Source organism: Electrophorus electricus, chromosome 7, assembly GCF_041902795.1.
Source record: "Electrophorus electricus isolate QZ-2024a chromosome 7, ASM4190279v1, whole genome shotgun sequence".
Taxonomy (NCBI): domain Eukaryota; kingdom Metazoa; phylum Chordata; class Actinopteri; order Gymnotiformes; family Gymnotidae; genus Electrophorus; species Electrophorus electricus.
Window position 1 is genome coordinate 22,779,445 of NC_137503.1, and position 24,578 is coordinate 22,804,022.

Consider the following 24,578-nt stretch of genomic DNA (forward strand, 5'->3'; position numbering starts at 1 on the left):
TACTCCTGTCATGCATAGTGTGGGAGAAGGCTGACAGAGAGAGAGAGAGAGAGAGACAGAGGGAAAGCAGAATTCCTGAGACACACAAGTATAGAGAACGTCTTACTGCCTCACTCACACACACAAACACACGCGCGCGCACAAAAACAAACAAGAAAATACACACACACACAGGATTAGATTTACTGTGACACAAACACATGCATATAGAAAAGACTATATCCTCCGCCACACTTAAGCACACACATACACACACCTGCCTCTGCATCACACATCAAGAACTACTCCTTGCCACACACACATGTAGTTCCCATATGCGTAATGGGACAGAAACAGACAAACTGTAAGGAAGAGCAGGCTGAAGAGTGTGTAGGTTTGTGTGTGTGTGTGTGTGTGTGTGGCCTTTCAAAATGAGCACAACCTTACCACTCTCATCAGGAATCATTTATTAGCTAAAACTCACACTGCCCAGCAGTCGCACTGCCCAGCAGGCAGGACACAGAGGTTAATGAGCAGCGCTGGAGGTGATCAACACCACTCGTGTTCACTGCATCATATCCCTCTCTCTCTCTCTCTCTCTCTCTCTCTCTCTCTCTCTGCTTTAAAATATTTAAAATTAAAATGAAAAGGCTGCATAGAATGTCCCTGTAGTTTGAGTAAATACTCTTTTATTCTTTCTCTTGCTCACTCACTCAGTCTCTCTCTCTCTCTCTCTCTCTCTCTCTCTCTCTCTCTGCTTTAAAATATTTAAAATTAAAGACTGCATAGAAGATCCCTATGGTTTGAGTAAATACACTTTTATCCTCTTTCGCTCACTCAATCTCTCTCTCTCTCTGTCTTTCTTTCTTTTTCCTTCTTTTCCTCCCTCCCTCCCTCCCTCCCTCCCTCCCTCCCTCTCTCCTTGCCCTCGGTGTAATAGATGGTGTTGTTCAGGTGGCTCCAGCAGTAAGTTGATGGAATACCAGGTGTTGTGCTGTGGAGAGTGATAGCCAAGTCATAAGGGCACAGCGAGACACACACACTCACACACACACATGGCTGGCACATGTCCGAGAGCTATAGTGAGGGAGTTTCAGTCAGAGCACTGTGGTTGATTTAAAGCAGGGGTGCTCAGCTCCGGTCTGGGGACGCCTCTCTGGGGCCTGTAATGTTCAACTAACTCTTGAGCCCCTCGTGGCCTTCAGCAGGTGCGATAGATCGGGTCTGCAGTTGAGAACCTCTGGTACTCAGGGTATAAGAGGGTATGAGCTGTAGGGTATAAGAGGGTATGAGCTGTAGGGTATAAGAGGATATGAGCTGTAGGGTATAAGAGAGTATGAGCTGTAGGGTATAAGAGGGTATGAGCTGTAGGGTATAAGAGGGTATGAGCTGTAGGGTATAAGAAAGTATGAGCTGTAGGGTATAAGAGGGTATGAGCTGACAGACATCTCTAAGAGGAAATGAGGGTCTGAGCAAAGAGACGCGAGAAGTACGCAGAGGCAGGTGTGTGTGTGTGTGTGTGTGTGTGTGGTTGGGTGAGTGGCTGTAGGTGGGCGTGTCTGCGTGTGTGTGTGTGGTCGAGGCGTTGTAAAGGCAGAAGGTGGAGGATGATGGATGAGGAGAAGCCCACTCCACACGTGGGAGGGCTCCCCCCACGTTAATGCTTGCCCCTGGGGAGCAGAGCGACAAAGCAGGTGTGAGCAGAGACGGATGAGAGACGCCTCAGACCACTGACACAAGCAGGGGGACAAACAGACAGCAAGAGGAGGGACGCATAGCAAGTGAGAGGAAGAGAGGGAGAGACAGCCACAGAGTATGAGGAAGACAATCAGTAAGGAAGAAGGAGAGGCGGCGAACATTTCTGTTGTCATTTCAGTTTGTGCGCACTTTTCTCACCCCACATCGCAGCGGGGCTTCCTGTCTCCGCCAGTCTCATTCATCTGCTTTTTCCAGCTCCGCAAAAATACGCACACACACTTCAGGACGTTGATCTGTGGTGGCGGAACAAATTTTGGCTGTAATGACATTTAACAGGGCCAGCTTTCTGTCACCCACCCTTTCTCTCGGTCATCCCGCCGAGCAGTGTAGAACTCTTCCCACCAACCCCACCCACTCCCCACCTACACCTACACTGACATGAGGTTTTTACATGGGATTTTAGGTACATTTCTGGTTGACAGGTTTATGGTCATCCACCATGTACATTAAAGTAAAGAAGAGATTGACTTGAGCTCACCTTTTCTTTCCCAAGAGCAACAGATCTGGTCTTCTTTCTTTTTCTTTTTCTTTTTTGCATATGCGCGTACGTGGAGTATCAACATCGTTGAAAGCACACGGATACACACGAATACGTAATACATAGCCTTACACGCCCGAGATATCCACCCTCTGCACTCAGACATGTTTACTGTTGTGAGCCTAATGAGACTATTCTGTACTTGTTGTGCAGCGGTTGGGGAACAGAGCATGGTGGAAGTATTTTGGCATATTAAGACCTGTTGTTGGAGAGCGAATTAACGAAGTTAGTTAATGTTTTGTGCCCCACTTGAGAATAAATAGGCTGGCAAGCCCTCATTAGAGGGCTGTTTGTACGGAAGGTGTTCAGAGCAAGCGTGTCAAAGCAGGCTGAGGGGAAGTGGGGCCATCATTTAGACTGTAATTACTGATTATAAGCTTAAGACGAATCTAAGCAGCAGGCGTAGTGTGCGCACTAAGCGTGGTGCCGTGGAAGTCAGAGGCAGACGTTCCGCTCTCTCTTACTCATGGGCCGTTTGTAATCAGCACTCCCCGGATCAACCGGCTGCGCTCACCCGCGCTTCTTCATGCTCCCTACCCCACCCTTTCGCCATTCATCCTCATCTTATTCTTGCTCTCTCTCCACCTCTCTCTGCCTCTCTCTCTCCACCTTTCTGCCTCTCTCCACCTCTCTCTGCCTCTCTCTCTCTCCACCTCTCTCTGCCTCTCTCTTTATCTCTCTCTCTCTCTCTCTCTCTCTGTCTCTCTCTCTCTGTGTGTGTTTATATCTCCCCCTTCCCTGTCTGCTGTCACCTGTAAATCATAACAAGCTGAGGGTGGACAGGCGTGTAGGGTGTAAAGGCTGTAGAGGATGTGGATGGTGTACAGGGTGTGTAGGGTGGAGGGTGTAGAGGGTGTGTAGGGTGTGTAGAATGTAGGGTGTAGAGGGGATGTAGAGGATGTAGGGTGTAGAGGGGGTGTAGGGCGTGTAGGATGTAGGGTGTAGAGGGGGTGTAGGGTGTAGGGTGTAGAGGGAGTGTAGGGCGTGTAGGGTGTAGAGGGGTGTAGGGCATGTAGGGTGTAGAGGGGGTGTAGGGCATGTAGGGTGTAGAGGGGGTGTAGGGCGTGTAGGGTGTAGAGGGGGTGTAGGGCGTGTAGGGTGTAGAGGGGGTGTAGGGTGTAGAGGGGGTGTAGGGGGGGTGTAGGGTGTAGAGGGGGTGTAGGGTGTAGACAGTGTAGAGGGTGGTGTAGGGGGGTGGAGTGAAGGCTTTGCCCAATACAGAAAGAGTGAAGAGTAACCTCAGTCATTCCTCAGTGTGTAAGAGCTCTTCCTGTAAGATAGAAAAGAAGGACTAATAATATGTGTGTGTGTGTGTGTGTGTGTGTGTGTGTGTGTGTGTGTGTGTGTGTGTGTGTGTGTGTGTGTGCCTACGTGGGTGTGTACCCTCTATAGGATCCCTGAAGGGCAGTCGGGGAGACCGAGCTCCACAGGCAGACTGCGTTCCTTGGAGGATCAGCTAAGCAGAGCCAAACAGGAGATCCACAGCTACCAGAGGCTGTTTGGGGAGGGTAAGCTAGAGAGCCTTAAACCCAATGCCTCCTCAACGTTTCTCAGCCCTGGTTCACACGGAAGAACAATATGAATATCATATCAATCGATCATCAGAAGTCGAGGCAAAGATTTGCAGAGGAAGGCGCTTTCTGTTGTCGGGCTGGTGCGCTCATTGTTATGGAAGGAACGTCCTTCTACCCCCGACCTAACTGACCGAGTTATGTCAGAGGATACACTCCGGAAGGGATGAAAAGGGATACAGCTAAGAGATGCTTTTCTTTTTCTTGTTTTTGTCTCTTTTTTTGTCACTTTTTTGGGTGAGATGGGGCGGGGGGTCAGCAAGCAGGATCACGGCCAGCCCTCCGGAGATTTAAAAAACCCCGGGGGGACGACAGCGGCCCAGTGAGAGAAGGCAAGAGGAAAAACAGAGAGTGGAAAAAGTGTGATGCCTCACGCCTCCGGTCCCACGTCTACCACAGCGAGGCCAGGGAAGGTGACCTGCGTCTCGGTCACCCGCGTGCGGACGAAGGAGTGTGGGAGGACAGGCTCCATGTCATGGTGCTGTTTTGTAGCAGGCAGTGGATCGTGTTAAACGTAACAGTGGAAATAAGGGCTGAGCAGGAGACAGGAGAGTGGGGGGAGGGAGAGAGGGAGGGAGGGAGGGAGGGAGAGAGAGAGAGAGAGAGAGAGAGAGAGAGAGAGAGAGAGAGGATACTTTGAGTCTTAACCTTGAAGGAGACAGGAACAGAAGGTGGAGAGGAGGGGAGGAGAATGTCCGAGTGAAAGAGACCAGAGGGAGAAATAGTCCTGGGGGGCTACGAGGGGCTACAAAGACAATCCAGCACTTTTACATTCCAACTGGATCGAATGACCAGAGTGGACAGAAGAAGACACCTGGGTCCACCCTGTGATGTCTACTCAGCCTTGTTCCGTGTGTGTGGACACACACTTCGATTCCCACTCTTTCTTCGCGTCCGTTTGTCTGTCGCTCATGCCCCTGGCCTCGATCTTGCTTGTGCACTCTTGTGCCTTGTAATCTCGCCGCCTTCCAAGCCGGCAAGTGGTTGACGCAACGGTCTTTCATACCGAGAGCATCTGTGAAGGTAAATAAGGATGCGAATCGGAAAACTGCGAAGGGCGAAGTGGGTCACTTTATTACCCCACAGTGCCCAACAGCCTTTTACAGTCAGTTCCCCCACAGCCATCACCACTAGTGTACTCGTGAGGTCAGACGACTGTCCCTACTATCATAACAGTCTATCGTGTGTCGCCTGGTTTTGACCAAAAGGCAGGTGTCGGCTTGATGGCTGTAAATTTCTTTGTCAGTATCATCGGTGCAGACACAAAAGAGCACCCCAGGCAGGCTGCCTCGGGTCAGCTCAGTGGACATGACCGGTTACTCACCGACCCTCGGGCTGTGACACCACGGGGCGGTTTTGGAGAGGACCACTGCTCTGTTTAGAGGAGCCATGGTTTTTACTGAAGCAGATGTGAGGCACGGCACCAAGTCGTATTACTGTGATGAGGTTTTCTTGGCACTCCGAACACTTAACGGTGTGGAAGAGGGTGAGTTTTCTGTCTCCTTCATCGTCTGTTTTTGACGCCTTTGGGGATTTCTTTCGTGCGCGTGCACCGTAGTTGCCTTGTTAGCATGAAGGCTGCCTCTTCTTTTTATCCCTGATGATGAAGACATTCCCAGCCGCCCCCTAATGGTTTTTCGCCCGATATGCCTTTTTAGTTTGTCCAAAAAACTGTGGCGCGAACTGGCTCTGGTCAGCAGCGGTGCTCTGGGGCTGGTGGCTGGGGACGTTCGGGGTGTTAGCTGGGTACGTTCCACATTCCAGCACGAGGAGGTGGAGGACGTACAGCAGCTCCAGGTCACATGAGCAAACTACCCCATTGTTTAGGGTGTGGACGTGTGCATCCCTGAAATCCCTATGGTCATTGAGCTTCCTCTGTCTGCATGCCCGTCCGTCCGTCTGTCTGTTCCCAGCGGGCCCCGGCCGTGAGCAGGAGCTGTATCGGAGGAAGGTGGAGAATGGCGTGAGGGAGCTGTGGTATTTCGTGAGAAGTGAGGTGAAGAAACTGAGCCATGTGGACCCAGCCACGCAGCAGAAACGCACAGCCATGCTTCTGCAAGACCTCGGTCACCAGGAGAGGTTAGTCGCGCACTCACACGCAGACACACGCACACGCCCACGCACACGCCCACACACACGCCCACACACACGCCCACACACACACACACACACACACACACACACACACACACACACACATACACACAATCAACATACATTTATGTATATACACCAACATACAGACACACCATTGACAGATAAAAGATGTTGACTGGTTTGTAAGAGTGTATATGTGCATGTCTGAGTGGGGAGCACAGGGGTGTGTGTGTGGGGGGGGCAGGTGTTGTGGCGAGGGAGGGGTGGCTAAGCCCTGCTGCGCTAAACACAAAGCTTTGCAAAGTGAGGAGCAGGAAGTGGCCCAAAGAACAAAAGACAGAATAAAAGACTAAAATCCAGTGAAGCACACTTGGATTCAATCACAGGAGCTAATAACTTTCATTTGGAAATCATAAAAATGTCATAAAAATTGGTGTGTTGTGATATAGAAGTAATACGTTTCTCCACACCAGGAGTGCTGATAGGTGGCCGTGTAGGATGGAGTCAAGGAGAGCTTGGTGATTTCTCACCTCTAACACGCCTGATTCAGTGCACCAGTTAATCGCCAAGGTTTAATAGGTGTGTTAGGGAAGGGAGGTTAGGTTTAAAAAGAAAAGACAATCTCTCTCTGTCTCTCTCTGTTCTTCCCTCCCTCTCTCTCTCTCTCTCTGTTCCTCTCTTTCTCTTTCTTGTTCTTTCTCTTTCCTAGTCTCCCCCTTGCTCACTGTGTGCTGGGTGTTGTTTTTTTGGGCGGGTGGGGTTTTGTTCTGTTTTCTTCCCTCTGTCTCGGCCTCCATCTGTCCTCCCTGCCTGTTGCTTTATTGGTTGAGGAGATGTGGCAGGGTAATTGCCCCGCTATTGGACGTGTAATCAAAGCCTTCAGCCGCCCGGTGAGTCCTGCAGTCTATTGTCACCTGTGGTCATCTCAGAAGACTGACGCAGAGTGCTGGTGGCATCCCTTTTTCTACTTCCTGATTGGGGCTTTCTGTTCCAGTCTTAACGGTCCGAGACACATTGGAGAAGGTTGCCTGGCGGAGGGTGAAACGTCGGAATGAGAAGAGTCCGTCGTGTGCCTGTTTTTGAAGGCATCGAGATTCCCTTGCATCGGGGTTCGAAGTTGCTACCTATACGTGGAGTGAACAGATGGCATGGATCGTTTGGAATGCCGTGGAAAGGAGCTCGCATTGAGATATGCTGAGTGTGTGTTGGGCACAGCTGGGAACAGGAGCGCGCGTGAAGATTTTCCGGTTTCCCGCCACCAACGACTCTGCCATCTAGAACTGGATGCGTGTGTTTGTGTGTGTGTATGGGGAGTGTGTGTGTGTGTATGTATGTATATATATATATATATATATATATATATATATATATATATATATATATATATATAATTTTTGTAATTTTTTTTTTTGTGTGTGTCTGTGTGTGTGGTTGACCCAGGTCATGTTTTGTTGCAAAAATACGCACATGCACACTCTCTCTTTCTCTCTCTGAATGGGTGTTGAGTTTTGTGCTGTTGAATAGCATTTGGGAGTAGTGGTACTGCTTTACAGTGCCACACAGCTCATGACCTCAAGACATTATGTTGTCAGTCCCTCGCTCGGTATCCCAGATATGACAGATATTCTGTGGTATTGCACATATGAAAATAACTGCTGCCTGTAAGCAGGCATTTGATCTCCTCATAGATCACAGAAGGTTTCCCCAGTCAAATAACACCATTCTGAGGAAAAGGTGGTGCTGTGGAATCTTAATTTTCCACTCTGTGTCTGTGTATCTGTATCAACGTGTGTGTGTGTGCCTGTGTTTGCGCCCATACGTCCAGGTCCATCATGACAGACCTACACTACCTCAGCCAGGCGGACGGCGCAGGCGTGTGGCGGGAGAAGGAGGCGAGGGACCTCTCCACCCTGGTGCAGAACAGGATCTCCTACCTGCAGGTGTGATGCTCCCACAAAGCCCAGGCCCACCAGCCCAAAAGGGCCCCATCCTGACAGGCTGGGGGATCTCCTGTCCTGCCGCAGCACCTCCTGAAATGGGCCTGGGCCCAATCCTGAAACACCCCAAATTTTGACAGATGTTTTTGGGTCATGCTGTATTCGCAAACCAGAACCTTGAAGTTTGAGGCAGGTTTGAGCTCCGGCCTCAAGTTCCAAGCTCCTTATTGTACCCTGGTGATGATGCTGAGATGCCGAATGGCAAACTGTTCTATGCTCATCTCCATTAGTCCTTCTCTCCACTCTCTCTATCTCTCTCTCATTTTCTCTCTCTCCCTCCTCTCTTTCTGTCATCACTCTATTTTCTGTCTTTTCTCTCTCTCTCTCTCTGTCCGTATCCCGCTCCATCCCTCCATACAGCCATCCCGTTTTCCGTTTTCTCCCTCCGACGCTCGGTCGGACTCGCTTGCCGGGCCCTTTTCTCACCTCTGATTTGGAGAGGGTGTGAGCCACCAGGCTTAGAGCTCCAGCCCCCTCCCTTCACCATTTCTCCGGCTCTGACCAGCCACCCAAGAGCAAAGATCGTGCTCATCTCTTTAACCCCCCCTTTGCTTACCCCCTACGCACGCGCGCACGGGTGTGTGTGTGTGTGTGTGTGTGTGTGTGTGTGTGTGTGTGTGCGCACGTGTTGCACTGTTAACAACAGCTGTAGGCAGTGCTTAGGGGCTGCTGTCTTTCACTCTCTCTCTCTTCCGTTACCTCATTACTAATTCATCGCTCCATAGCGCCCCTCCATCTCTCCCCTGAAGCAGGACAGCCCTGATGGGTCTGTGGGTAGTGTGGAGTGCTATATGTATACCTCTACTCTTCCTCAGGCTCTCTCTTCTGATCTCTCTCTCTCTCTCTCTCTCTCTCTCTCTCTCTCCCTCAATGTCTCCCCCAATTGGGAATGCACCTACTGGCGTAACTGTATTATTTACAGTATTTCCAAGGCATAGAAAAGCAAATGTTTGTGGAGTAACTCTTGGTTACTGGCAGCACTGTTCTAAATATCCGTACCAGCTCAGATTGTGTTCGAATCATTTTAGACTACATAAGGAAATATGTAGCCCAGCTTCAAATGTGTTCACGTTCATGATGCACGCTGGGTGAAGTGTCTCATTGATGTGTTTGCACTCACGTTTTGACTGAGCGCTTGCAAAACCCAAACTGTGTTCTTTTTTCCTTCATTTTCCCTTCTACCTGTGCCAAAGACTTGGGGAAGACATTTGATGTGTACCCTCCATCTTCATGTCGAATTATTTTTCAGTAAAATGGTACCTGGATTTCCTTTTATTAGAAATAAGCTGTTCAAATAGGAATTCTGATGAGACACTAGCTGTGACACTCCAGGGTTATTATCATTAACGAAAACGAGCAGCGAAAAAATCGTTAACCTAAAAATAAAAACTAATAATAAAAATCTAAATTATAATTCACTACAACACAAGTGAAAACAAATCAGAATGACAGAGAGAGAAACTTTAGGTAAGTCATTTGTGATGGCTTTAATGAATTCCTTATGTGAAAAACTCAAATGGCCAGGAGATCCCGATGTCATCAAGTGTCCTACGGAAGGCAGGCGCTGACGTTACGTTTCCATGGGAACACGCGCTCCCTCAGTCGGAGTGAGCGGCAAAACCTTCTGCCACATGGCCGCATTTGCTGGGGGCATTGAGCATCACCTGCGCACTCCTGGTGCAGTCCTAACGGCAGAGTGTAGATCGGTTTTATGCTAAAATGACTAAACTTGTCAGAAAGAAACTCTTTTAGTTTCTATATGTATTTAGTATTTTTTATTATTGTAATCTAGTCAGAAACATCTGGTCTTCACAGCTTGCATAATAAATATGAAAAATTTAAATAATAAAAACTAAAGCTAATCTTCTACAGAAAACAAAAACAAAATTAATATTTGCACCCTGTTAAAATAAAGCTGGAAAAAGCTGAAATGAACTAAATATAAAGTTATAAATTTGGAACTAATGAAAATTTCAAAACTAATAACAGGCGGGTGTGCGTGTGTGTGTGTGTGTGCACGCACATGTTTTGTAGCTAATGAAGGCTGTACTAACCCACTTGACCTTGCGTCAAGTGTGGAGTTAGCATTCTGATCTCCTCCCCTGTGCACAACTGTCTGCATCAAGCACATGGCAGGAGAAGCTTATCTGCCTTTATTCACACATAAGCAGAGGCTAAAGATGTTGCTGTGATGGTGGTATTCACGATTAATGTGACATTGTCGTGGCATCGAGTGTGATTAGTGTTCTCATATTAATCGTGATGGCACTGAGTGTGATTAGCCTGATCATATTAATCGCAATGGCAGTGAGTGTGATTTGTGTGATCATATTTATCGTGTTGGCACTGATTGTGATTAGTGTGATGGCAGGAAATGTGAATGGTATTACGACAGTAAGCAGCATTAGTATGACTGCAATAAGCAAGGTTAGTGTGATGGTAGTAAGTATAATTCTTTTTGTGATTGGTGTGGTCCTAGTCAGTGGGATTAGTGTGATGGGAAAAAGCATGATCAGTGTAAAAGCAAACATGAATTTACTGTGCCCCATCCACTCCTGATGACTGAGACCTGTGTCATGGCAGTAAGTGTGTCTAGTGTCATGGCACTTAATTGTGTGTGTGGTGATTAGTGTGTTGACAGTCGATGATTAGTGTGTCAGTGTGACAGTAGGTATCAGTGATGAGCGTGATTGATATAGTGACCGTTTGAGTGATTAGTATGTTAGTAATGTGTATGATTTGGTGTGATCGCTGTAATAGTGTTGGCAGTAAAGAGGTCATGAGTATGCAGTTCACGGTTTGATCATCTGTTAGTGATTGCTTCACAATCACTGCCATGAGTTCAGTCACGCCGCCGTTCCTGGGTAATCACCAGGGGTTCACGTGACTTTCAGCGTCCGTCTCTCTCTCCTCACTCTTTTTTTCTGTTTTCTCTTTTGACCGTAAACCAAATGATACAAGCAGTTTATCTGAATGTATTTAAAGCCTCGTTGCATGATGCGTGTGAGCTGAAGCGATTCTCTTTCAGACTGCCAGAGCCACATTCACGCTTTTTTTTATGTGGTCTGCTCTTTCATTAGGCCGCGGTTCAGTACACGCTGTTACGCATTGCCGTAACGATTTACTTCCTTTCTCCCTCGCTGATGACGTCCTTCACCTTGTTTTCTTCGGCGTCATCATCTCTGTTACCAGTTGATTGGCTCACTGAGCCTTTTGTGTGGACCGTTTTCTGAAACTTTGCCATAAGACATGCCGCCGCCGTCGTTTCCTGAGGAGATGTCATTTCCGTCTCTGTGACGCGGTTTCAGGGTCTGACAGCAAGGGCGTTCTGCCCAACACTGGAGGAAACAGTGGTCCTGAATACGTTTCGTCCGCTTCTGATATGAACATTTTACTCCGCGTTTCTTTTCTTTTCCTTGGAAGAACATGTTAGTGGGCTGACAGAGAACGGCTTTGGTCTTAATGACATGTTTGTGCAGACCACTCTGCTCTGTAGCCCTATTAATGTTATGGCTTCACATGTACCAGAGCGAGCACATCTTGTGACCGCTGAAGTGGCAAAGCCGGCATAAGAGAGCCGATTTGAAGTCATTTTGGGTTTCTAAGTCATTAGGGGTAAATGGATCACTGACGACAATCTTTGAAAATGCTCAGAACAAGCCGGCTATCCCCATTGGCTGGAGGGACTGTGGTGAATACAGCTTTGCTTCTCTGACTGTCCCTGCGGGAGTATGGGGGGGGGACGAGAATAAGCGACAGCTCTCGTGCCTTATGACCCCACCACCAGTCAGTCAGAACAGAAGGGCTGTGAATCATCTGGGTGAGCTTATGCAGTGTGCATCTTAATGGTTGCCTCAGCAAGGTGGTCTGGATATTTTATTTTATTTTTTTACTCTTTCCCTGAGGTCTGGTAGCCTGTACAAGTGTGTGTGTGTGTGTGTGTGTGTGTGTGTGTGTGTGTGTGTGTGTGTGTGTGTGTGTGTGTGTGTGTGTGTGTGTGTGTGTGTGTGTGTGTGTGTGTGTGTGTGTGTGAGTCAAACCCATAGATGACAGTTCCTGGGGCGACAGCCACATGGAGCAGCACTGGGCTGGGTTGGGGTGCCTTAAACGTCTGAGACTGCATCTTAAGCTGCTGTGTGGTGTGCCTGGTTGGGTTTTTGTCTTGTACAACCAGATTAGCCATGTGGAAAAGCAGAATAACACAAATGTTAGGACATAGCTTAGTGGGTCCAGTGGCCATGTTTAGGGTTCAACAAACACCTAACGCGCTGTTAGCGTGTCTGCCTGGGTTCATTGAGGTCTGGGAGCTGAACGCAGTGCTATGTACAATAAAATGGCACTGGTTACTTTCTGAGTATACTGGAATAGTTCTAGGTGTATTCATCAATCTTTGTTGTTAGGTTGTATTACCATTACAATTTATGACTGTGAGGCCAGGGAATGAGATAGAAAACAGAATGTGGAGACTTTTACAATGTCTCATTGTCCCAAATAAGGTGTCTTTAAAATTCTCATTCTTTTTCTCTCTGTCTCTGTCTGTCTCTTTCTTTTTCTGTCTCTCTCTCTGTCTGTCTTTGTGTGTGTGTGTGTGTGTGTGTGTGTGTGTGTGTGTGTGTGTGTGTCTCTCTCTCTCTCTCTCTCTCTATCTCTCTCTCTCTGGTCTCCCAGAACCCACAGGACTGCAGCAAGGCCCATAAGCTGGTGTGCAACATCAACAAGGGTTGTGGTTATGGCTGTCAGCTGCATCACGTGGTCTACTGCTTCATGATCGCCTATGGCACCCAGCGCACGCTCATACTGGAGTCGCACGGCTGGCGCTACTCCACCGGTGGCTGGGAGACCGTTTTCCGGCCGGTCAGTGACACGTGCACAGACCGCACTGGAGCTTCCACGGGACACTGGTCAGGTAGGTGAGGTGGGGTAAAGTGAGAGGGTGGGGTATAGAGGGGTAGAGTGAGAGGGTGAGGTAGAGAGTGGTAAAGTGGAGTACAGTGAGAGGGTGGGGTAGAGTGAGAGTATTGGGTAGAGAGGGGTAGAGTAGGGGAGAGTGAGAGGGTGGGGAGAGTGAGAGGGTGGGGAGAGTGAGGTGTTGGGGGAGAGTGAGGTGTTGGGGGAGAGTGAGGTATTGCGGTAGAGTGAGATGGTGGGGTAGAGAGAGGTAGAGTGGGGTAGAGTGAGAGGGTAGGGTAGAGTGAGAGGGTGGAGTAGAATGAGAGGGTGGAGTAGAGTGAGAGTGTGGGGTAAAGTGAGAGTGTTCCATTAACTGAGTGCCAGAAGGTTTGAAACAATATCTGCATAGGTTTGTATTTAAATCCTATTTTATTATATTCTTTTCTTTTGCCATTCTGTTGGCCAGAACAGCAGTGATGGTGATTGCCTTTTGGGGGAACTAGATATTTTGCCCCTATCTTTTTTATGCATCACTCTTATTCTCAGAATCATTTTTAAAAAGCTCTCTGTGAAGTCTGGAGTGTTTCTCTCTCTCTCCTCATCCCTTTCTTTCACCAGTCCCACTCTTCTCCGTTTGCCTGTATTAACCAGATTCCTTTCTCACTCATGCACTCTTTCATCTCGTCAGTATTGTCCTCTCATGCTAATCTCTCCACTCCACTGCGGAATTCCGAACCGCAGCTCCAAGGTGACAGATCTCTGCTGCTGGACAGAAGCACAACTTGCCCGTTTGGCTTTTTTTTTTTTTTTAAACAAAAAAATCTCTGTTGGTGCACTCCACTGAACACAGATGTGTGTTGAGTGTGCTCAGATTTCCCACTTTATTTGATCATCTGTGAGTTGCATGTACATGTGTTCTTTAGAACGTCGGATATCAGACACAGACATGGTCATTAATGATTGACACGTAGACACCTCAGTTGCAGAATGACACACATTTTCATTATGGACTGACACATATTTATGGACTGGCACACAGACACTTCCATTATAGACTGACTAACACACACACGCACTTGCATTAAAGACTGATGCACTTGTGAGAGACAGATCTACTTGTGAGAGACACTTGTGAGAGACTTTTTCTCTTGTAATAAAAATAACACTTTTATTTTAATTACAAACTGACAGAGACAGTTCCATAATGTACTGAATGTGTCACATACATTCATACATTACACACTGACAAAGAATCTCTCTCTCTCTCTCTCTCTCTCTCTCTAACTCACTCATTCAGTCTATCAACGAGAAATTAACTTCTATCAGATTTGGAATACAGCTCCTCACACTTAGAGCAGTTAGTCCAAGTTATTAATTTAGATTTGAGGACAAGCTGCAAGTCTTTTCCTTAGTTTTGTGTCCTAATTAACCCAGTTGGGGCTGCTGGGGGAATCGATTATCCGAAATACTTTGCCAGAGGTGCTACAGCCTCTACACAAAAGACAGCGAAAAGTATCATCGTCCCCCGCCGCCCCCTTCCCCACTTCCCCCCTCCCGCTCTCGCGGGAGCCGCCAGCGCTTTTATATCAGCGCCGCCCAACGCTCGTGCGTTTTTTGCCGTTAAATATTTGATGCCTCGCCCAATTGAAATTCGCGGCACGCGCCTCGCGCTCTGTGCGGAAAGGTTCGCCTCGGCGCTCGGCCCGCGCGGAGGAGCGAGCGCTTCGCGGCACCTCGGCCATTTGCGATTTGAGTTCTGAGGCGCCGGTGCCGTCGTATGAAGAGACGCACCCTAGAAATAAACCGCGTTATTGAGGAATGCTCTCTGTGTCGCGCGTTTGCGAGAGTGCTCATTCGTGGTTTGCGTGCCGCTGTATGGCTTTAAATGGCGCTGGGTTAATTGGAAGATATTCTATTTAAAAACAAAAGAGAAAATAGCAAACATTCAAAGCATATCTCTCTCTCTCTCTCGCTCTCTCTCTCTCTCTCTCTCTCTCTCTCTCTCTCGCTCTCTCTCTCTCTCTCTCTCTCTCCCGCTCTTTCTGGTGGCTTGTCCTTCCTCTCGTTCTTAATCAGTCTGGCGCAGTCCTGCTCCGAGCCCCGCGCCAGCGAGAAAGAGGGAGAGAGGATGAGTGAGAGGATGTCACCTTGCCTTATAATACTTAGCGCTCAGGCCGTGAGGTTGATAACCACCCGCCTCCAGTGCTGTCGCTCGGTCTCTGTCACTCTGTCTCTCCCTCTCTCCATCTGTCTGTCCCTCTCACGCTGTCTCTTTCTCTTGCAATACATATAGCACAATTAACTCTCCTATTCAGCGGACTCTGCATTTGCTGATAGCTCTTGTATTAGCATAGTATTTAAATACCACACAAGTCAGCAAAATTATATATTTATGAGTGGAGGATAATATATTCATGCTTTACACATGCTGTATAGAATACTTTTAGTCACATTGTTCCCAAGTGATGAGCTAAAATACAAATACATTGTCTTTGACCTCCTGTGACTTTATATTCCGTATGTTTATCATTGTGCAGTGTGTGCAAAGCATGCAAATAATTTGCATTGCTGGTAAATATAGGGTCGGAATCCAAACATCTCAGGTGATATGTGTATTTGAGGGTCTGCAATCTGAGGGTCCCTTTTTTCTCTCTCTCCTTCGGCTAGGGGAGGATCACGATCGGGACATCCAAGTGGTGGAGCTGCCCATTGTGGATAGCCTCCACCCCAGGCCCCCGTACCTCCCACTGGCCATCCCGGAAGACCTGGCCCCCAGACTTCAGCGGCTGCACGGAGACCCGTCCGTCTGGTGGGTATCTCAGTTTGTTAAGTACCTGGTCCGGCCGCAAGCGTGGCTGGAGAAGGAGATGCAGGAGGCCAGCGTCAAACTGGGATTCAAGCACCCCGTCATCGGGTAAGAGCTCTCTAACCTTACACCACCATGTCTCCGCCCCTCCCCACCTCTCCTCGCCCGATCAGAGTCTCATCCCATCGGTCGTTCTCTCACCGGATTGGCTGGGAAGACAATGAAGAGGGCATAGGTTTTGAGACGATGACAACAGCGTTAATTGCCGAGCCCTGTCCGTAAACCGGGATCATGTACCCACTAAACGGTGCTGCTCAGATGGGGATACGCTGTCTGATTTCCCACAGGGAAACTGCATCATATCTTGTCGTGTTCCCTGTTTGTTACCCAGTGTAGATTCTATCGCTGAGGCCTAAGTCGATCTAAATGCTTCCTTTTTTTTCTTTGTTTTTTTTCCTTGATACTGTCTTGTAAAAAAACAAGAATTGTTGTGTAGCTGCAGTTGTTACAGCAGCTCAGAGGATGTCCCCTGATGTGCTGCGTACTTTTACAATCAAGAACCGTAAACCGTCGCCGACACCTGAGCTTATCTGCTCGCTGGTCCTGCAGTCTACACTCGTGACGAGCACTTCCACTTTGTTTTCCTTCCACCCCTCGGCACTCAGACGGCTCTCCTCGCGGTCATTAATGACCTTTCCCTCTCTACTGACTCTGCCGCCCTTAATATTCTTCTCCTCCTTGATCTTATTTCAGCGTTTGATCCAGTTTTCTGTGGCATAATTCTTCCCGCCCGCCACTCAGCCATTGGCACTATTGGCACAGTTCTCTCATGTTTTCTTTTACCACGTCAAAAGATGTTTTGTCTTCACTCGAAAACGCAAATCCTCTTCTGCTCAATCTGCCCCAGCCATGTTCTCCAGGGAAACCGTTGTCAGCCCTCGCCGTTTAAAGGCGTCTCCTCGGGAAAAGTGCCCAGTGTCACAGCCTCAGTCATCGTTGCTGAGATGGTAACGTGAAGATCCATTTGAGTGTCCGTTCCGTTCCACCACCCCGCTCATTAATGGAGTGTATCCGTGAAGTGAAGCTCTGTCTGGACCCCAGAGTCGCAAGAGGGAAAACTCCAGTCCAGTCGCTCTTCACTCAGGAGTCAATCAAATGTGCTTAGTAACATCAATGGGGTTTATTATTATTACTACCACTACTACTTAAATTGCCTGACTATAATTTCTCATTTCAGTGTATATTCCTTTGTTGTTGATGTTTTTTGTGGTCTCACTATTATAAAAACCTTTAAATATTTAAGAGAAGTGGAATGAAAAATGAGGGACCTTTGTCCATCACAATGCTTCTGAATCACACACGCAAAACACACGTTTGTCATTATGTGAAAGTGGCTTGGTGTGTGGATCACGTCAAGCTGACCCCATGGATTCACTCAAACTGCCGTAAGTGTTAAAAATCTTTTTCTTCGGCTGTCCACTGACCCGAGTGGATATACAGACTGGACAGCTGCACTGCCTAGATCCTTCACGTCAGTTATCTTCTCTTTTAGTGACACGGTTGTTATCAGGTCTGGCTGTTCCCTGCCGCTGTGCAATGCTCCACAGATGTTTGTCTCCACATCTGTCTTCCACAGACATCATATTGGGACAAACAGAAACAGAAAGCAGAGCCCAGCGTGTGAGAGAGATGGCGTGCTGTGGGTAACCTGCACCTCCACTCCTCCACTTCAACATGGTCGATTCCGTGGTTGTCTTTTTTTTTTAAGCTCTTCATATCTGGGCTGGTGTATGCCCCACACACTCTCTCTCTCTCCCCTCCTCCCCACTCTGCACCCATCCATGTATTCATCTGTCCACATCTTCCTCCCCTTATTGCGTTTCTCACTCTTCTCCCAGTTGTGTAACTCGTTTTTTTCTATTTCTACAACTTTCTCTCTCTCACTCTCCCTTTGTCTTCATAATTCTCGGAGAAAGAAAATTGCCGATTCGCCCTCTCCCTCAACCCCTCCTCGCCATTCTTGATCTTTTATACTCATCTCTATCACTCTTCTTCGCTCACCAGCCCCCTTCCCCCAAGTGGCCTTTTTCAACCCTCTCCCTTCTCCCCACCGGGAGCATGAATGAAAAGAGAGATGAGTGTTGGCACTATAGGTCTTCAGGAGCGCCGCTACAGGGCCGTGCTGAAACCCTCTGAGAGGACGTTCCGTTCGGGGGGGGCTCAACACAGCCTGAGAGGCAGGGGGTGTTCTTCCAGAACAAATTCAGGAAGCCAGACGCATTTTTGCAGAACGCCAGCGCCTGTCAAGTGTGTTAATACAGCTCAAAGGGTTTAATACCCGAACAAATAACAGACAAGGATTCTTTAAATTAAGACCAATTATTGTGGCAGAAAAATATATTTGCTCAGATTTTACACTCCAGTTTGAACGTGTTAACACCTTTGCGTAGCATTGTTGTATACGATTGGTCGTGAGCAAATGCAGCAGTTGGACTTTTATTAATTATTTATGTTCTCTTTATAACGTAACCATCGCTCAGCAAACCACGGGTAGCACAGACGCCTTTCCATGCAGGCATCTGTCCGGACCTTTTTTTGACAGTGATGGATCAACTTTCTCTTGTCAGCGTGTAGAGTTCAGTCGGCTTCGTCCAGGTTTGTTTTCTCCTTCAGAGTGCGTCAGCTCTGTCTGTGGTACGCCGGTGCTGTTATCGCTGTGTTCGAGCCCCGTTCCTATCCTTCCGAACACACACATCAGCTTCCTGTGCAACATGCCTTCCACGTGTGACGTGTCCTCAACGGCCAGTGAGTTCAGGGAATGAATATTTTTAAAAAATAACATATAATTACACCACAGGGAATGTAAAGGGTAGCACACAATAGGAAAGGCTGCAATGATGAGTACTGTCAAAAAAAATATCAATAAAATTATCAGAGAGAATCCTTTTTAAAGGTCAAGAAAAGAGAAAGAAAAGTCCAGAGTGACTTACAAAATTATGCAGAGAGACTAACAAAAGTGCTTTGTCATCTACTCAGAGAATGCATTCTAGCCAGTACAGTAAGTTAAGACACCAAGGCACCACCAAACTAAGACACTGCTAGATACAGGAGTCAATGCTGTACCAAACAACAACACTGTTTCCCATTAGCCAGGTGGCGCTTAAATCCTCTATGCTTCCGGATACTCTGCCGGCCAGCAGACCAGTGTGCGTGAAATTTTAATTTTACCCCTCATCGACGTAAAGACCCTCTTTAATATTTGGGAGTGTGGCGGCAGCAGTGCCGTTTGTGCCAACGGGGGCGATGAGTTCTTGATGGGTGACTTGGATGATCATGGGATTGAATGCCTTGGTTAAGTTGCGTGTCAAGGATCCTAGTGAGCGCGTCCCAGCGAGGAGGGCCATGCCAGGAGCTGCCTGAGAGGATTTTGGACCCAGTTCACCCGTCTTTCATCTCACTGTCTCACGTCTGGTTCTGAGGACGGCTCGGCTTCAGTGTCCATGCCGCAGCCTCTGATCAGTGATCCTGGTCCCTAGGAGGTCCCTGGTTTTGGTCCCAAATCCCACCCTGTCACCAACACCTGAACTGAGGCACCTAGAATGACGAACACCCAGCGCAGTAGTACCGGGAGGTGCCTGATTCAGAAGGCTGGGCCAAGTCCATCGTCCTTCTGATCACTGTTTCATGTCTGGTTCTGAGGACTGCCTGGCTGCCGTGTCGCCGTCGCTGCTGTTAGGTACGCTGTTATTCCATGAAGCAAAGGCAGTGGTTAACAGAAATTAAATTAAGAGTGCAATGTTTTTTTAAAAATGGTACCGCAAATCAGATTGAGGCTCGTAGCTCCAGTCGACACTGAGCTGTAATCTTCATATCCCCCCCCCACCTACTAACCACAAGTAAACAAACATGGGAGAAACTTGGGAACTGGTTGGCTGGATTTTCTCTGCTTGTGTGTGCATAGTGTATTTGGTTTTTAAGGATTTTTTTAATGATTATTTAGAAAGGAACTTCTGTTAGATGTTGAGGAGATCTCAGTTTTGACCGTCTCTCGTGTGATGCGAGTTGGGCGGATTGGCAAAAGTTGACTGTACAAACAAGCCTGGTGTAAGACGGCAGTCACATAAGGGCACGGCTCTGCAGAGGACACTCTGCAGAGGATACCAAGAAGTGTGACAGCATTTGTTAGCAGTTGATGGGGGATGAGGGGGGGTTAATATTGATTTCTGGATGCTACACACATCAGTGTAGCTGAGACAGCTAGCGAAGGATATGGGGGGAGAGGTGGAGCGAGAGAAGAAAAGGAGAACACGGGCGTCAGGGTGTGTGTGTAAGTGTGTGTGAGAGAGAGAGAGCTAAGTGAAAGAGCTTCTCCACATCAGCCGGTGAGAACAAGCAGGGGAAGCTATACAACGAGAGAGACAGAGAGAGAGATGGACGAAAAAAGAAGGTTTTTCCCTCCTGACCCACCCTGTGAACTGCCCTGCAGGCTGCGATTTTGGCCCTCTCACGCCGTTCCTGTCTGGATGCGTGTCTCACTTCATTGTTCTGTCCTCCTCTCTCCTCCCCCGCTCTCTGTCCCGCCTGCCCAGCGTAAACAAACTCCTTCACAGCCACCCCGAGCTCATCTGACGGCCGGCCAGCTCTGCTAACGAGCAACGGTGGGGTATGAGCTCCAGCCCTTCGCCCAGGGCCTGGCCTGCTTATCCGCTCTGTAGTAAACAGCCAGCACGGACGCGGACGGTGGCCGCGTCGTGTTTGCTCCTGGTCGTCTCTTCTCCTTCCCTCCCTTTCCATTCCTGTCCCCCTAATCTCAGCATGCTGCGCTTAGCTCACCAGTTGTAACTAGCAGAACCGCTCGTCATCCGTGTTTTTTGTGGTTTGTAGCAGTAAGGGAGGATGAACGGTATTCTAATCTTGTCGCATACATGAAGGACTCCATCGGTTGGGCTGCATAGTGCAGCATTCCCCAGTGTTTAAACCATCGCGGGTGATGTAGTGGAACTCGTTAAGAGCCACCAGCGTTGGGAGGTATGAACTGATGTGAGACTATTGTTCACGCAGTACGAGGACTGAAGCAGATACAAGGTGATTAAATGTATGGCCTTAAATCGTTAAAATGCCTAATGCTTGTAATAAAACATATACAACAGCAGTAACATTTATTTAAACATACTCTTTATTTAAACTAACTATACTTCTATCATAAACACGCCTGTGTGCGCATGTATGTGCATCGGAATGCACACACATCCACATACACACAGAATGCATAATCTAAAACAGAACCTGTACACTAAGGCCCACAGCTCATGGCGTTAAGTAAAACTAGGGTAGGATATTCAGCATTTCCTTCTCTTCTATTTCTTTTCTCTCGCTCTCTTGCTCTCTCCCAGCCTTTTCCTGGCTCGCGCCCACATCTTTTCAAAGTCAGGTTCACATGTGTTTTAACAGCATGGCTGCCCTGCCTCATGGCCATTAGTTGTCTATTAACTGTTAGCTGCCGACAGGCAAGACCACACTGCCCTGGGGACCAATAAATGATCAGACCAGGCTCAATGGATTTCCAGCCAGCTGGAGCTAAACATGGCGTGTGTGTGTGTGTGTGTGTGCGTGTGCAGGGTGCATGTGAGGCGTACGGATAAGGTCGGGACAGAAGCGGCATTCCACCCAATAGAAGAGTACATGACCCATGTGGAGGAGCAGTTTCGGTTGATGGCCCAGCGAATCCAGCTGGATAAAAAGCGGGTATATCTGGCAACCGATGACCCCGCTCTGTTACAGGAGGCCAAGACCAAGTGAGTCTTCAAAGAAATGTGTGAGAAGAGTTGATGTGTTTGTGTGTGCGTGCATGTGTGTGTGTGTGTGTGTCTTAGAGAGGTGGTCAGATCGTTTCTTAAATCTCTGGATGCGTGTGTGTATGTGGCCATCAGGTACCCAGATTACGAGTTCATCAGTGATAACTCCATCGCATGGTCGGCTGGTCTACACAACCGCTACACAGAGAACTCTCTCAGAGGAGTTATCCTGGATATTCACTTCCTGTCACAAACCGACTTCCTCGTCTGCACCTTTTCCTCACAGGTACACAAATACACACATACACGCAGGCTCAGACTGCTGACCCAAGGCCACTGTCATCCTGACCCTGGCCACCATATGCATTAAACATTTTTAATACACCTGATCCAGCTTACAAAGGTTAGATCTGAGACCTTTAACCACAAAGAAAATTATATAACTACCAGTAATTACAGTCAGGCCCATTGCTGGTCAGGGGAGGAGCTTCCGTTTCTAGATCAATCAAAAAAATGATGGCTTCTGCAGAGGTATCTGCATGCCCGGCATCTGATTGGCCGTGTGCTGTCCATCCCGCCCCCAGGTCTGTCGTGTGGCTTATGAGATCATGCAGACGCTACACCCTGACGCCTCCTCCTACTTTTACTCTCTGGACGACATCTACTACTTTGGCGGGCAGAACGCCCATGACCAGATCGCCATCTACCCCCACCAGGCACGTACCGCCGAGGACATCCCCCTGGAGCCTGGCGACGTGGTGGGCGTGGCCGGCAACCACTGGGACGGCTACTCAAAAGGCGTGAACCGCAGGCTGGGTCGCACCGGCCTGTACCCATCCTACAAAGTGAAGGAGAAAATCGAGACAGTGAAGTACCCCACGTACCCCGAGGCCGACAAGCTTCTTATGACCTAAAGGGAGGAAGAGAAGGCTCAAAGAGAGAGGCAGGAGGACAGAGAGAGAGGGGGGAATAATTTGCTTGTGATATTTTCTTTTCCTGTACAGAGGTTAGATAGGAGAGCTAAGACATAGCCCATGTTTAGAAGACACCCCGAAGACTTGTCGGCACGTGCACGCGCGCGTGTGTATAAACGTGTATTCAGGCATAGCACGTGTCTTCTGCCATGAACTTGGGTAGCTGAAGTGGACTCCGATATGAGCAAAGGGGCATCTCTACGTTTGGCTGCGGGGGCTGCCCTTTATTCATTCATCGTTTGGGTTCCGTTTTAAATGCATTTCTTGCCTTTTAAACCACCCCCCTACCCGATCACAGAACCCGCCTTTTAACGCCTTTTTCCCCTGCTCGCAGTTCCTGACGCAACCCTTTTATTCACTTATAACCCTTTTCATTCTTGTTTTTCCAACACCTTGTGCTTTCACATATTTTAATAGTCTTTAAGTGTGTACGTACATGTGTGTGTGCGTGTGCATGTGTATGTGCATGGGTATGCGTGAGTGGATGGGGCCTGATGTGGAGTTTTTATCACCGTGACGTTCGGCCTGACGGCGGAGATGAACATCATGGATGCAGTACTTTGAAGTCACCCTTTATAACAGTACACGGCGGCGAGACATTGAGACAGTATCACGGCTACGAAAGGACTGTCGGCGTAGAAAGAACGTTTCCTTGTATCTGACATATACTTAAAGCTGGGCACACCGCTGTAACGCTTGCATTTTATATATGAGTTTGATTTCAAATTTGGGGATCAGTGATAAATGACGTTGAGGTTTCCTATTGAACAGCAGTTTGGGGTTTCGTGCAGACATGTCTCCGGTCATCTTTAAAGCAAAGAAAAAATACCAACGAGAAGAAGGAAACGTAGAAAGAAATGAAGACAAACCAACGCCATGGTGTTCACACCGTACTGACTGATCAGGCTTTATGAATACACTGTACAGTATTTTGTGGTGCGCCTAGTAGACTAACTCAGTTGGCCACTCCTCCATGTGTCCTCCTTCCAGTCAAGACTAATGGTTTTTCTTTTCTTTTCTGATTTCCACTTATTTATTTGCTGCATCTCTTTGCCATCTTTGAGATGTGATTATGAGATTTGTATTTATTTTATAATAAAGGAAAATACTGAAGTTTTTTTTTCTTCGTCATGGGAGCGTGTCTTCAAAGACAAAAAAAAGGTTTTGTACATTCTGTTTGAGGGCATTGTGTTTGATAAGCCACAAATCAATTAAAATGGAGGCCATAACAAGTTGGGCTCGTTTGTTCTGTCCTCATGTGTCCTGTCCTCGTGGGTTCCTCTAGCCGCTGGCTAAAACACTCTTCCTGTACAAAGCGCAAAAGGATTGATCAGCAGTTTGCCTTCCACCCACCACACTCCGATCTGTTAAAAAGGTCAATAAACTCCATCGGGCTATTTCTTTACCCGGGCACGAGCCGGGGGGTTTCTTTTCTGCTCCACTACTGAGTGTGGATCACTGGCTGCAAAGCCGCCAGGAAAAATGGGGTTACAGGGGAATGCAGGAAAATAAGTGGCTCTATTGCCTTCACCCCTCTGACAACAATTCGTAGGCAATTTAGCCGGCTCTGACAAACGCACTTATATATATATGTACACACATTCACACACCAGCTAAGTGAATTGCGCTTTCTCTCAACTAAGAGTACCTCGAGGGTTTTATGAATGCCCTGGTTAACTCAAGGGCGCTTCCTATAAAAGTGCCCTTCAGTCGTCACAGCTCCCGGCTACGTTCGTTTTGAGGGAAGCGTTAGTTGCGCTAATTGTGTGGATTGCCCGTCTACTCTGCGGCTCGAGCGATAACCCAAGGGGAGACGTGCCTGCCTTTGTTTCTCTCGCCCCGAGCTGCTCTGGCCAGCAGAGGGCAGCGCCGCAGAGCGACACGGCCCTACGCAGCAGACACCAGCCCTGCTGTGAAGAGGGCGCGCTGCATAGAAGTATATCCTACCAGAGAAAGATGTAGGCAGTTTATATTTGCCGATATTTTTCTAAAATAATGTCAGGATTGTTCAACTTTTACACATTATAGTCATTGTGTCTTACGAAGTGAAATGATCTTATTGCAGATGTGCTTTATTTTCATCAGAAGTAAAATGAACTGGGAATGTAAATATTTATTATTAGTAAATAAAATTTACAAGTATGTCTAGAAATAGGTTGAATAGTAATAATTT

At 48.0% G+C, this 24,578-nt stretch overlaps 1 protein-coding gene across 4 annotated transcripts in view; it reads left to right on the forward strand.

Annotated features, from left to right (window-relative positions):
- fut8b (fucosyltransferase 8b (alpha (1,6) fucosyltransferase)) overlaps window positions 1-23,658 on the forward strand; it is a 77,144-nt gene extending 53,486 nt beyond the window's left edge. For all 4 annotated transcript variants that reach the window (XM_081718280.1, XM_081718277.1, XM_081718278.1 and 1 more), the window contains 8 exons: window positions 3,668-3,783; window positions 5,760-5,925; window positions 7,769-7,883; window positions 12,609-12,846; window positions 15,498-15,744; window positions 21,255-21,431; window positions 21,567-21,717; window positions 22,016-23,658. In XM_081718280.1, coding sequence (XP_081574406.1) covers window positions 3,668-3,783; window positions 5,760-5,925; window positions 7,769-7,883; window positions 12,609-12,846; window positions 15,498-15,744; window positions 21,255-21,431; window positions 21,567-21,717; window positions 22,016-22,345 — 1,540 coding nt within the window. In that variant the 3' untranslated portion in view covers window positions 22,346-23,658. The remainder of the gene's footprint in view (window positions 1-3,667; window positions 3,784-5,759; window positions 5,926-7,768; window positions 7,884-12,608; window positions 12,847-15,497; window positions 15,745-21,254; window positions 21,432-21,566; window positions 21,718-22,015) is intronic.
- Window positions 23,659-24,578: the final 920 nt, after the last annotated feature.